This window comes from Coregonus clupeaformis, chromosome 25, assembly GCF_020615455.1.
Source record: "Coregonus clupeaformis isolate EN_2021a chromosome 25, ASM2061545v1, whole genome shotgun sequence".
NCBI classification, from domain to species: domain Eukaryota; kingdom Metazoa; phylum Chordata; class Actinopteri; order Salmoniformes; family Salmonidae; genus Coregonus; species Coregonus clupeaformis.
The window spans coordinates 9,045,980-9,060,864 of NC_059216.1; the positions used below are offsets into that span (position 1 = coordinate 9,045,980).

At 46.5% G+C, this 14,885-nt stretch overlaps 1 protein-coding gene across 1 annotated transcript; it reads left to right on the forward strand.

The window, feature by feature from the left end:
• Positions 1-10,715: 10,715 nt before the first annotated feature.
• LOC121539746 (rho-related GTP-binding protein RhoV-like) lies at positions 10,716-13,991 on the forward strand. Its single transcript, XM_041848455.1, has 3 exons — positions 10,716-10,878; positions 10,994-11,048; positions 13,607-13,991. Exons 1-3 carry the CDS (start codon positions 10,716-10,718, stop codon positions 13,989-13,991), a joined length of 603 nt encoding a protein of 200 aa, XP_041704389.1.
• The last annotated feature ends 894 nt before the right edge of the window (positions 13,992-14,885 follow it).

Genomic DNA, 14,885 nt, shown 5'->3' on the forward strand with positions numbered 1-14,885 from the left:
GGTGTGGAAGAACTTGACTGGCTGAATGGAAGCAAGTCCCTGCAGCAATGTTCCAACATCCCAGAAGAGTGGAGGCTTTTATAGCAGCAAAGGGTGGACCAACTACATATTAATGCCCATGATTTTAGAATGATATGTTCGACCAGCAGGTGTCCACATACTTTTGTTCATGTAGTGTATATAATATATCACCATCACAGCCCCAGAGCCCAAGGTGTCACCGTCATTTCCCTCTCTAGGTCCAAGGCCAAGACAAATATTCCTGACTCATTCTTGTTGAATTATAGGGAGCCATTTCCTGAAGTGATTAATGAAATCAGTCATCACTGCATGGCAGGAATCAATTATGCATAGTATGTGTTTGTTTGGAGTTCTTTATTCCTTTGAAAAGGGCATGTTTTACAGTTTGAAGTTAATCAGCAAATCTTGCCAGATTTTTCCTTCTTTTTTATTGATGCTATCATGCTTCAAAAGACCACATGTTGGAGCTTGGACTGATCTGATAGGGACAAACATAGATGTTTCAAAGGCCAAAATGTCCAAGGCACTAATGTTGAGGCACTAATTCCATGAAAGACTATGGTCCCATGTGGATTTGTCATTATATTGTGGATTTGTCATCATATTGAGGCTAATGTCACAACATTACTTTAATAAACCCCTTTTTTAAACCAAGGTCACTCTCCCTCCAAATGCTGATATATACAAATGGCAATCTGACATGATGGGGTATGGTGGAGGGAAATATTAACCACATAAGGGAAGTGGAAGACTGAATAAAATTTTCTGGCACCAGGGGCCCTCTATTCTCCAGAGCTGACAGGCAGACAGACAGGGGTGGGATAGGGGATTCCTGGGGGATCGCAAAAAGAGCCGGACAGTCTGACCCACTGGGAGACAGGGATAAAGCCACACGGTCTGGATTTCCAACATAGGAAAAGTCAAGTGGAATTACATGGTCAGGCATGCATTATGGGGACAAATGCTGTGGTGGTGACAGGTAAGGACTATAGGCGCTTTCATGTATGAAACTGGTTCCTTCCTTAGTGTGGTTCCAAGAAATACAATTGTGTTTTATAATGGGCTGTACCACACAAGCTCAGCTGAGTAGCACAATACAACCTTTAATGTGACTAGCACAGCAGACATAGCAAACACCATCCTTGTTAGACTTGTGGTTGGAGAGGCGCTGACAGACTGAGGGAAGAGATTCAACTTCCTTTAGCTAGGAGAAAGAGCGCTCCAGCTGATCCAGCTGACCCATGGGCCCAGGGTTCGATTGGAGAGACGCTCTGAAGGTGTCATGTTCCAGGACATGGTAGGCTTGAGCTGGGAGACGCACCAACAGGAGGGAAACCAAGCCCCAGGACCCACTGAAGAAAAGACTAGAGTTACACCCCCTCAGCCCCCCCAAAAACTCACACCTCTCCACTCCCAATGTGCTGACAGAGGACTGACAATGTTGCGGTCCAGAGATACTATGCCTAATGTGGTTTTGTTTTATTTGTCCAGATACAGTTTCTTCTGTACAACAGTAGAGTATGTCTGAAGGGTGATGAGTCGTTTTTTCATGAGCCCTCACTGGAAGCATATTAAGCAAGCGATACAACGTTTGAAACCTAACTCCACCAGCCTTAATCTATTACTGATGAGGCTAGCTATGATATGGACCAAGCATGTATGCAAATGAGTAGTTCATCCACTGACCTTGACTAAATATCCTATGGCCATCCAACAGGCAGTGATGAACATGAATCTTACTATCAGTTTTTGACCCTTTGTTTTGGAGCAGTGGTACTTGTCATCGGGGACAGACCTCCCGTGGCTTTCTTTTGAGGTCAAAGTGGGATTAGGGCTCCCCCTCCTCTTGGACCCCTACCAAGGCTTAATGGAGCAGGAATGAATGGATTGAAGGACGGATGGATGGATAGATACTGTAGATAAGTACATTAATGATCTGAGGATACATGCAGGGTTGGGTGACCCCCAAATCAGCACTTGGGCTTTACTTACAGACAACACGAAGGGAGGAATAGGAATCGTACTCTGGTGTGTGTGATTTACTGTGAGTAGTTTCTGCCACCTCTGCCATAACTGGCAACAAGTCAAAAATGTGAGCAACAGGGGAGATTCACAGAGGGCTAAATGACTAAAATGTAAATGTAAATGTCTGAATTCCCATGAATCCACCCTGTTAATGAAGGAGCTATAGGCCAGGGAGGTGACCTGGGAAAGGGCTGTATCCTGTCTCCAGGGGGGGTGCAGAGACAGACTAAACCACTCTGGCCCTGTCAACATCTGGTTCCTCTCTGCCTAACCATACACGTAATAGGCCTGAGTAACCTACAGATAGAGACCAACAGAACTGCCTTTTTATATAATCTGGCTCTAAATATTCAGAACTAAATCAGAATTGTTTACTATTAAAGTCTACCTTGAGTTTGGGAATGAAAAGTCCTGCCAGGATCAAACACCCCTGGAGCAGCGCTATAGACTACAACACCCCTCCACTCACCCCCCTTGTTAGAAAGACACTAATGAAACACACAGAGAATCTCACTGTTGATAGACTGCCGATAGGTACTTAACACAGTGCAGTGGGAGGTCATTCCTTCTCTTGCTAGAGCAAAAGCATGCCGACCCGGTAGCGACAAACCTAACGATTGTACTTGTAGAATCACAATTCTCATCAGTGCACAACAACATGACTTTGAGCCAATCAAAGAGCACAACAAAAAATAGGGTATTTTTCCCTTACATCCGCAGATGAGCCAGTCACACTTCATACGCAATGTAGGCTATGGGATGGTAGCTAGCTAGGACGCAGTGCACACAACACTAAATACTTCCTCCAAGCTAGCTAACCACTGTAGCCATAATAATTCAATCACAATGGATTGCTAGCTAGCTAAACATTTGGCTATGGGCTGGAACTGGCAGTATGGGATTATGGAGAGTGAATTCAATTGTTTTTTCGTCATCTTGCTAGGTAGTTATCTAGCTGTGGCTATCTGGCTAGTATCAACAAGGGCTTTATACAAAATATCAACATTAGTGCAGATAGCTTGGAATCTATTCTAGACAACACTACTGCCACCTGGTTTGGAGCATTTTAACAAGACTAAGTGGCTGACGACTTCCAAGAGGAAAGAGGATCCGTAAAAGCATTATCACAGGGGGTCCCAGAGAAAGCTGTAACCTATCTCATTTGATGAAGGCATGCTCTGCAAATACTCAACTGATAGCGCAGGCTTGAAGGGAGCAGTTGCTTTCACTGGAAGATTATTCAGGAAAACATACCCCACATATGCAAAGAGCTTATTTTCTACCCCATTTGACCCTATCTATGCCAGTGGCTCGTTGATCTCCAGTTTACGATATATAATCCTTTAACACCTCTCACAGATTTTCTGTTGTGCTCCAATTCGGTCTAAGACATGAACTTCAGTTACTGTGTTTACTCTTTAACAGATGTTAAAGAATTGGTTCAGATGTATTTGGGTTGACTGACTGTTATATATATTCTGTAAAGCTGCTTCACAGACCAAAGGCCACAGCTTGGATAGCCTGTGAATGGAGCCCTGTACGCTAGTGCACTGTAGGCTCTGTTGTGGTGACCTGCAGATATCCATTCAGAGACCATTACTAAGCAGATTACTCCTCCAAATCTGTGTCAGGATATAGTTCTCATGTCTGGTGATGCTGATACAGAGATGTGGAATACTAATGGATTGCTATTTTTATTAACCACACAGGAGGAGTACAGTAAAGGTCAGTACAGTGCATCAAAAACATGTTTACAGTAACTGAGGCGTGGGAACTATAAAGACTAAGTAGCTGTGCAGTACAATGAAGCCTTCCAGTCAGATGATCCTGAAAACCGAGTGCTGCTGACCCCTACAGCACAGGTCAGGACATGCAGCAAATAGCAATAAATAGGTAGAGACTCCATTCATTTAATAACTGTTCTTTCACACTAACTGCATGCAAGTTATATAATCACACTAAGCATGCGGCCGGGTCAAACATTTTAAGAGCAGCTATTGAAGAAAAGGGAAATTGGAAATCCAACTATAACGGTCTGTTTCCTGTGTATGGCAGTGTTACCTTGGATGTGGGAACGAGTCCTGTGAATCATGGTGCCAAAGTGCAGTATGGGGACTGGTGATACCATGAAGACAGGGTCCAGATGTTGTCCTTCTACGGAGGGGGAATACATTCCCTATCACTCACACTGCAGGTGGGAGAAAGAGAGGGGGAGAGAATGAGAGAGAGAGGAACAACGGCAAACAGGAAGTAGGGGATTTACAACACAATGCTCCCAGAATTTCCTGCAGGCTTCAACAGATAAGGAAGTCCATCTAATTTTATATTTTCCCCCTAAATATATTCCCACTGTCCCAAGTCACATCTTGTGTTTTCTGCACAGTAGGCCTATACTAGGACATTGTGGTGAAATAACTTCACAAATACATAATTGTGTCCCTCAGGCTGAAAAGCCATCATAGATATTAATTTGAACAATGTACATTCAAAATATTTGTGATTAATTAACCAACTCTTCCTTATTAATATATATTCAATTTCTGTGAATCTGTAACGATCCCGGCAGTCTGAGTCGGGTCCTGTCTGTGGACTAGTTTTTTCTGCTCGTGATCTCCAGTTTCCCGAGGGTTCTGGAACGCTCCGGGGAGCTCTCTTGATTTCCGCACCTGCATCCCATCAGCAATCTGCACACCTGGTCCTGATCATCACCCTTCTTAGGCTCTGGCCTAACATCCATTCCCTGCCGGATCGTTAGCCATGAACAGTAGGTTTACCAGAGTATCAGTCTTAGAGCCTAGCGTTAGTTTTGTTGTTTTTGCACCTTGTTGTTTACTTACCTCCGTTTTGTCCATCTGCAGTCACCCGTCCGGAACCTTCATCCAACCTCTGCCTGGTGGTCGGCGGCTGCCGACCCATGATGGGATCAACCACTGCACCCCCAACAACTAATCAACGCCGCCCGCTCTGTTCCCTGGATTATTCAGCATCACTCTTGAATTTGTAAATAAACACTCACCTTCGTTTCAACTTACCTTGTCCTGGTCTGCTTCTGGGTTCTGGCTTTGCAACTCGTGACAGAATCAGGTAAATCAAAATACTAAGAAATGTGAATTGTAGTCTTTCATCGAGAGAATGATTGCATGCATACTAACTGTAAGTCGCTCTAGATAAGAGCATCTGCTAAATGAGTAAAATGTAAATGTAGTAAAATGTAATGCACAACTTTGAAGGCTCTAAAACACTGGGCACACACAGGTGTAGCCTAATATATCAGATGGTGATAGCTAGGTATTACAGTCTGAAACAAAGCAATACAACTGTTTGGAAATGTTCCTCCCACGACCTCTGCAAGACAGAATGTTCAATAAAATTACATTTGAACTACCGGTTGTCTGGGCGGTTGGTCCTTATGCAGCTGGAAGTTTGAGACAAAATATCCACAGGAAAGCATTATTAAACCGACTTTTTAAAATGCTAGTGTAACCGGTGTGAAATGGCTAGCTAGTTAGCGGTGCGCACTAGTAGTGTTTCAATCGGTGACGTCACTCGCTCTGAGACCTTGAAGTAGTTGTTTCCCTTGCTCTGCAAGGGCCGCGGCTTTTGTGGAGCGACGGGTAACGGTGCTTCGAGTGTGACTGTTGTCGATGTGTGCAGAGGGTCCCTGGTTCAAGCCCAGGTAGGTGCGAGGAGAGGGACGGAAGCAACACTGTTACACTAGTACTGAGATTTCCATCACCTTGCACATGTTCAAGACCATGTAAACACCTGCAAGAGCTTGGTTAGTATGCATGCATCAGGTCTTGTATTTATGCTGAACAAAAATATAAACGCAACAAGTGCTGGTCCCATGTTTCATGAGCTGAAATAAAAGATCCCAGAAATGTTCCATATGCACAAAAAGCTTATTTCGCTCAAATTTTGTGCACAAATTTCTTTGAATCCCTGTTAGTGAGAATTGTATCCTTTGTCAAGATAATCCATCCACCTGACAGGTTTGGCATATCAAGAAGCTGATTAAACAGCATTATCGTTACACAGGTGCACCTTGTGCTGGGGACAATAAAAGGCCACTCTAAAATGTGCAGTTTTGGCACATAACACAATGCCACAGATGTCTCAAGTTTTGAGCGAGCGTGCAATTGGCATGCTGACTGCAGGAATGTCCACCAGAGCTCTTGCTAGAGAATTTAATGTTAATTTCTCTACCATAAGCCGCCTCCAACATCATTTTAGAGAATTTGGCAGTACGTCCAACCGGCCTCACAACCGCAGCCCACGTGTAACCACGCCAGCCCAGGACCTCCACATCCGGCTTCTTCACCTGCTGGATCGTTTGGGGGGGGGGGGGTATTTCGGTCTGTAATAAAGTCATTTTGTGGGGAAAAACTAATTCTGATTGGCTGGGCCTGGCTCCCAAATGGGTGGACCTATGCCCTCCCAGGCCCACCCATAGCTGCGCCCCTGCCCAGTCACGTGAAATTCATAGATTAGGGCCTATTGAATTTATTTCAATTGAATGATTTCCTTATATGAACTGTAACTCAGCTAAATCTTTGAAATTGTTGCATGTTGTGTTTATATTTTTGTTCAGTATATGTTGTGTGCGTGTGCCTCAGGTGATGAACAGACAAACCATGAGAGCCACACACAGACATCCACGTTTTGAAGTTGCTTTTCTGTGGATATTCTGTCTCAAATTTAAGGACGAACTCAGTGGACAACCGGCAAAATTCTAATTAAGTTTATTCAACATTCTGACTTGTAAAGGGACTGTTTGGAATTATGTAATCAATGTTAGAGACGAGTGTAGAGGCATGTCCATTCCACACTCAGATTCGTAGAGGCTAACGCAGGTGATCCTCTGTGTATCTGACTAGTAGGAAATCACACCAGAGAAAATTCCACCACTGAAATGGAACTTAGAACATGCTGCTGTAGCAGAGGATCCTGCTCCTGCATCTGATAGCTGAGCTGAGCAAAGAGCAACTATCCAGCTGTTGACAGAGCCACAATGCCCACTCAACTGAGCTATTTCAGAGGACAATCAGACCTGGGAGAGGAGAGGAAGCCACAGGCAGGTCTGGAATCACAGAGGGAGCTGGCCACACACACAGGGCTGGAGAGGCAGATATTGTGGCTGACAGTGGAACAACACTGCCTCCTAAAGAGAGGGTTCACAGTCACACATTATAGGCCTACATGAAGTAAATGGTATTGTTTATTAGTTATTAGTAACAGGGCATTACACAGCAGCTAGAGTACACCATTCTGGATACCTTTATCTTGGAAGGGAGAACATGCCTATAGGCCTATTGTAACAACACATGTTCATTGGTACTGGCCATTATTTCTGGATTACCTTATACATTGTAACAGTATAAATACAGATAGTTATAGGCCTACCACAGTAGGAACATTTCAAAAGTTGTTGACATTTTGATCACCATCTTGAATGGTGCAATCGAGCGATGTGAGTGCATTTCCAGTAAACTTTTAAACAGCATTTACTGGTCACTTAAAAAGTTGAATATGCTTAGGCTTGCATTGCAGTAAACCTGTAGGCCTATGTGGTGAATCTGACCTTGGTTGTCTAGGTTGTTGTTTTGATAGTTTTTTCATTACCTGTGTGGAATTTCATACAGTAGTGAAGTGGGAATTCAGCAACTCTTTTTTATTCTTAAAAGTAAAATCAACACATTTTGGACCAATTAGCATTCATTAGTGTATTAAATGTAATATACTTCTTCTTTGGTATCATGGCGTTCGCACATTTTGTTTGTGCATGCCGCCACCTACTGTGTGGTAGTGTGTGGTCAATCACGTTACATTTTGTGATACCAAATTAAAAAGGAAGGGGGAAAAGGAAAAATTGCACCATCAACTAACCCTTACCCTCCACCTATATACCACTAGTTCATAAAAAAACACCACCCCATTCCACTACTTTGACCCCGACGGCCTGGGAGGATGGGACTCTTTCATTCAACACACCTTGTAACTCTTCTGCAGTAAAACCTTGTACACCCAAGTACTTCTCTGCAGCTGCCATCACATCTATTTTCTGTGATTTACGTTACAGTTGATAACCATGGCAATGAATGCTAAGAAGACAACTTTACTGAAGCACAAATTCGTATCACTCTATATTGGCCTAGTCCTACTACTCACCCTTGACCCATCATCCTCTACTCTCTTCAATGCCTCAGCATACAATACCTTCTGGCAACCACAACCTGTCTCTCACACACTGGGCACTTCTGATCCCTAGAAACATGGGCACCCCCACAATTGACCGTTTTTTCCACCGATACTACACATTCCTTTGTCCCATGCCCTCCTGCACACTTCTCCCATCTCAGAATCTCCCTCCTACACACTGCTGCAACATGACCAAAGCTTGGCATCTGAAACACCTTGGTTGGTTAGGCACAAAAGCTCTCGCTGGATAACTGATATCCTAATATGACTTTATAATAATATGCCATTTAGCAGCTTTTATCCAAAGCGACTTACAGTAATGTGTGCATACATTTTTACGTATGGGTGGTCCCGGGGATCGAACCCACTACCCTGGCGTTACAAGCACCATGCTCTACCAATTGAGCTACAGAGGTAAAGACCCTGCTTCAAAACTCAAAAGGACAGAGAAAGTATTTTCAGTTTCACCACACTCGCCACAGGATCTGAGTCGCACCAAACAGTGGGCGTCACAGACACAGGGAATTTTCAATTTCAGTTGCTCCAACTCAACAATTAACACCACCACAGTAATCTCTCCTTTCAAAGGTGCCCTGCTCCGAGAGCAAATACAATTCACAGGTCATGTCCCTAGTCATGTGACGTGAAGTGCCCGCTCCCTCTGGATGGAAGAAACACAGAAAATCACCACAAGTCCACTTCGAGCTACCTTCACCGATTTAACAGTACCCAACTTATTTTCTACCCAGCCTGAGACTACATATGGATCAGCCAAAAGGCAGCGATCCACTTTCTCCAAAATGTTCACTCCCACTGGGCCTGAATCATCCTTTGCATGACCATCGGGGCGAGGCTCGGACTCAGAGGTCTTCACCACACCTGCCACCACAGGTAATTCATCCTCACTCTTGTCAGGTTCAATTTCTGAGCCATCAGAGATAACAGAATGCGGTTTGTACTTGGCGCCATTCTTGCACTCAGCTCTTTTCCTTCTTCCTCGCTGTCCATTACCACGTCTATCCGTTCACTACGCTCTTGCCGCGCCTTCATCCGCTGTATTGTTTGCAGAGCACACACTGATGGAGTTTCTCCAAAACCCAACTTCTGTTCCTTAGCCCAATTTACAAGTCTGGCTATCTCTGGCAACTCTTCTCTTCTATCGTTACCAGCTCACCATCTTGATTCAGCTTACTGCTACATTTAGTATAGAGACTTGAAGGAGGCTTTTATGTATTTCAAATTCCCCTTGGTGTTCAGGAACCCAATCACAATTGGGTTCCTGAATTGGAATACAAGACAAAACATGATGTGATTGGGAAATGAGTTCACCTAACCTTGCAACTAATTTACCAACCTTGCAACTAATTTACCAATCACAGCATAGTTTGTTTTGTATTTCTATTGTGATTGGTCCCTGAACCCACAGAACATCATTTTGAAATATAATAAAAACCTCCTTCATTTTTTGCTCTGTAAACCTTGAGGAAGGTCCAAAACAAGAGAGGCGCTTATCAATGGGGATCCATAATAAATACAAATACATTTACGTCATTTAGCAGACGCTCTTATCCAGAGCAACTTACAGTTAGTGAGTGCATACATTTTTTTATTTTTCATACTGGCCCCCTGTGGGAATCAAACCCACAACCCTGGCGTTGCAAACGCCATGCTCTACCAACTGAGCTACATCCCTGCTGGCCATTCCCTCCCCTACCCTGGACGACGCTGGGCCAATTGTGCGCCGCCCCATGGGTCTCCCGGTCACGGCCAGCTACGACAGAGCCTGGATTCGAACCAGAGCCTGGATTCGAACCAGGATCTCTAGTGGCACAGCTAGCACTGCGATGCAGTGCCTTAGACCAGTTTACTGCTCACTTCAGTTTACTGCTCAATTCATGCATCTTGGTTGGAGTGGTAGACAGGTAGCCCTTCCCTTTGCACTGAAATCAGTGGAGGCTGGTGGGAGGAGCTATAGAAGGAAGGGCTCGTTGTAATGACTGGAAAGGATTCAATGGAATGGAGTCAAACATGGTTTACATACATGTATGTTTGTTGTGTTTGATACCGTTCCATTGACTCCATTCCAGACATTACAATGACCCCGTCATCCTATAGTTCCTTCCGCCAGCCTCCACTGACTGAAATGCATACAGTAGCCAGGCCATCGATCTTCAATGGCCCATTTTTGGGCATTTTGTCAACTGGCTGACGGCCGCTGTGGGAGTTACTATGCAAATTCAAGCATGTGAAAATAAGTTTGTGTTGAATTGAGGGCTATAACTTGATTGGGTGGCATTGTTCGTTTAAACTGGAGGTGGCAAAGTACCTGCTAAATTTGTTTCCTCCATGTGCATTTTGATGTCCGTTTGCCGACACTGTAGCAATTGATGAAACAGTGCGCACTCACTTTGATTTAAACTTTTGCTGAAATGCCACCAGATAGGTGAAGTGAACGCAGTATCAGAGATAAGATGACGCTGTCCCCCGATGTTTTCCAAGAAAAGCACCAGGACCCAGTCATTAGTTGTATGTTGGTTGGTTATGGTGCTGTGGGGAAAGCCAGTATGATCATAGGTTATATATCCAATGGATATCCAAATGAATACCGTCAGATGGCCTTTGATGTCTTCACTGGTGAGTTAGCATCTTCTGCATCCTTTACTTACTGTAGGCTACAGTAACAATTTTCCTTTGGGCGAGTGAAAGGGGGTTTGATACTGCATGTGATGAATTGTGCTCTATCCTACAGGTTTGGTTCGAGTAGATGGGATTCCAGTACAAATCCAGTTGATGGACACAGCAGGACAGATAACTAGGCCTATAGCCTATAAATAGATGTATAAATATAACCATGATGACACTTAATTTTTTACATTATCAATAATGCACGAGTAGGCCTACAAAATACAATATGGCAACAAATGTATTTGTCACGCCCTGGCTCGGGGGACTCTTAAATGTTGAGCCAGTGTGTGGAGTTTCTGTTACATTTTCTATGTTGTCGTTCTAGATCGTTTAGATCTATGTTGGCCAGGGTGGTTCCCAATCAGAGGCAGCTGTAGCTCGTTGTCTCTGATTGGGGACAATACTTAGGCAGCCTGTTTTCACTAGTTTAGTGTGGGATCTTGTTCCGTAGGGTGTTGTGTATAACCTAGGACTTCACGTATCGTTTGGTTTATTGTTTTGGTTCGTGTGTGTACACAAATAAAGAATGTACGCTTATCACGCTGCGCCTTGGTCCGCTTCATCTGTCGTCGATCGTGACAGAAGATCCCACCACCAGAGGACCAAGCAGCGTGCCCAGGAGGAGAAGTTGGCGATGTCCCAGGTGGGAGAACGGTGGTCTTGGGAGGACACATTCGCGGGCAGAGGGCCATGGGCAAAAGTAAATGCCCAGGCAGGAGAGGAGAAACGGCGCCAACCGTGCCGACGTCGGACACGCGAGAGGCACCCCCAAGACATTTTTTGGGGGGGGCACACGGCGTGGACGACGGGGCTGCTGGAGGCAGCTACAGGACGAATCGGCGGACTAGGAGAGGAGGCCACCAGGTTTGGGGGGCTGGAAGGGTGGTTGGCGGAGCCTAGAGGTAGAGCAGAGCCAACTCCCCGTACTCAGGCTAGGCAGCGTGAGACTGGGCAGGTTCCGTGTTATGCGGAGCCACGTACTGTGCCGCGAGTGTTCCGGCACAGTCCTGTACGTCCTGTGCTAGCACCACGCACTTGTCGTGCTAAGGTGGGCATGCAGCCAGGACGGAGTGTGCCGGCTCAACGCTCGTGGCCTCCAGTACCCCTCCTCGGTCCCGGATATCCTGCGCCAGTGCCACGTGCTGTAGTGCCAGTACGAGTGCACAGCCCTGTACGTCCTGTGCTGATGCCTCACACAGATTGTGTGGAAATAGGCATTCAGCCAGGACGGGTTGTGTCAGCTCTCCGCTCCAGACCTCCAGTCCGTCTCCACAGTCCAGCCCGGCCTGTTCCTGTCCCTCGCACCAAGCCTGTGGTGCGCGTCGTCAGCCCGGTCCGGCCTGTTCCTGCTCCCCGCACCAAGCCTGTGGTGCGCGTCACCAGCCCGGTCCAGCCTGTTCCTGCTCCCCGCACCAAGCCTGTGGTGCGCGTCGCCAGCCCGGTCTGGCCTGTTCCTGTCCCTCACACCAACCTGTGGTGCGCGTCGCCAGCCCGGTCCAGCCTGTTCCTGCTCCCCGCACCAAGCCTGTGGTGCGCGTCGCCAGCCCGGTCCGGCCTGTTCCTGCTCCCCGCACCAAGCCTGTGGTGCGCGTCGCCAGCCCGGTCCGGCCTGTTCCTGCTACCCGCACCAAGCCTGTGGTTTGCGTCGCCAGCCCGGTCCGGCCTGTTCCTGCTCCCCGCACCAAGCCTGTGGTGCGCGTCGCCAGCCCGGTCCGGCCTGTTCCTGTCCCTCGCACCAGGCCTGTGGTGCGCGTCGTCAGCCCGGTCCGGCCTGTTCCTGCCCCTCGCACCAAGCCAGTGGTGCGCGTCGCCAGCCCGGTCCGGCCTGTTCCTGCTCCCCGCACCAAGCCAATGGTGCGCGTCGTCAGCCCGGTCCGGCCCCTTCCTGTCCCTCGCACCAAGCCAGTGGTGCGCGTCGCCAGCCCGGTCCAGCCCGTTCCTGCTCCCCGCACCAAGCCAGTGATGCGCGTCGTCAGCCCGGTCCGGCCCGTTCCTGCTCCCCGCACCAAGCCAGTGGTGCACGTCGTCAGTCCGGCACGGTCCGTGCCTGTTCCACCGGTGCCTGGTCCGGCACCGGTCAGCTGCTCCACACCGGAGCCAGAGCAATCTGCTCCACCGGTGTCTAGTCCAGCTCCAGCCAGCAGGGCCAGACCAGACCAGGGGCGCTACGGGGGGGTAGAGAGAGAGTGGTGGTCACGCCCGGAGCCGGATCCGCCTCCGAGGCGGAATGCCCACCCGGCCCCTACCCCGTTGTGTTGGTGTGGCGCGGTCACAGTCCGCGCCTTTGGGGGGGGTTGTGTATAACCTAGGACTTCACGTATCGTTTGGTTTATTGTTTTGGTTCGTGTGTGTACACAAATAAAGAATGTACGCTTATCTGTCGACGATCGTGACAGTATTAAATGTTGGCTACAGTGACTATGTAGTGAATACAGATGTAGGATCAGTATGTTATGTTTACAAAGGCTTCTGAAGTTTCTAATTTCCACTTTGAAATTTCAGACTTGATTTTCCCTTGCAAAAAATGTATCAACCCGTACAAAAATGTCCATGAATTATAATCCACATAATTCACATTTCCTGTTGCTGCAGAATTATTTTCCTGCTGTAGCATTCTGGCTCAAATTAAGATCCTACATCTGTACAGTGAATTCATCTGTTCTTTCCTTGTTTTTTTGCAGGAGGAGTTTGATCATTTTCACTCCATGTGTTACAATCAAATAGATGTCTTAATTCTTTGCTTCAGTATTGTCAACCCAGTGTCTTTCCAGAACACCACTTCAAAATGGATCCCCCAGATCCGCACCTTCAATCCTGCTTCACCCATAATTCTAGTGGGGACACAGTTGGCCCTCCGGCATGATGTTAACATCCTTATCCATCTGGACCAGCTGAGGGACAAGCTGGTGGTGAACTCCCAGGCCAGGGGGCTGGTAGAGAAGATCAGAACCCACGACTACGTGGAGTGTTCTGCACTGACCCAGAAGAACCTCAAAGAAGCATTTGGCCTGTCAGAAAGCAAAGAAGCTCAATCTCTTGGATTATGCAAAGACTTTCTCTAGTGGCAGGTGGAATAAGTTATTCTGCTTCATCTGACCAAATGGCAACACTACCTCAAATATAAACGCAACATGCAACAATTTCAAAGATTTTACTGAGTTACAGTTCATATAAGGAAATTAGTCAATGGAAATACATTCATTAGGCCCTAATCTATGGATTTCACATGACTGGGCAGGGGCGCAGCCATGGGTGGGCCTTGGAGGGCATAGGCCCACCCAATTGGCAGCCAGGCCCACCCACTCGGGAGCCAGGCCCAGCCAATCAGATCCCGCAGGTGAAGAAGCCAGTTGTGGAGGTCCTGGGCTGGCATGGTTACACGTGGTCTGTGGTTGTGAGGCCAGTTGGACGTACTGCCAAATTCTCTAAAACGACGTTGGAGGCAGCTTATGGTAGAAAAATGAACATTCAAATATCTGGCAAGAGCTCTGGTGGACATTCCTGCAGTCAGCATGCCAATTGCACGCTCCCTTAAAACTTGAGAAATCAAATCAAATCAAATTTTATTGGTCACATACACATATTTAGCAGATGATCTTGCGGGTGTAGCGAAATGCTTGTGTTCCTAGCTCCAACAGTGCAGTAGTATCTAACAATTCACAACAATACACAAATCTAAAAGTATAAGAATGGAATTAAGAAATATATCAATATTAGGACGAGCAACGTCGGAGTGGCATTGACTAAAATACAGTAGAATAGAATACAGCATATACATATGAGATGAGTAAAGCAGTATGTAAACATTATTAAAGTAACTAGTGTTCCATTATTAAAGTGGAAAGCGATTCCATGTCGATATCTGTGGCAATGTGTTATGTGACAATACTGCACATTTTAAAGTGACCTTTTATTGTCCCAAGCAAAAGGTGCACCTGTGTAATGATCATGCTGTG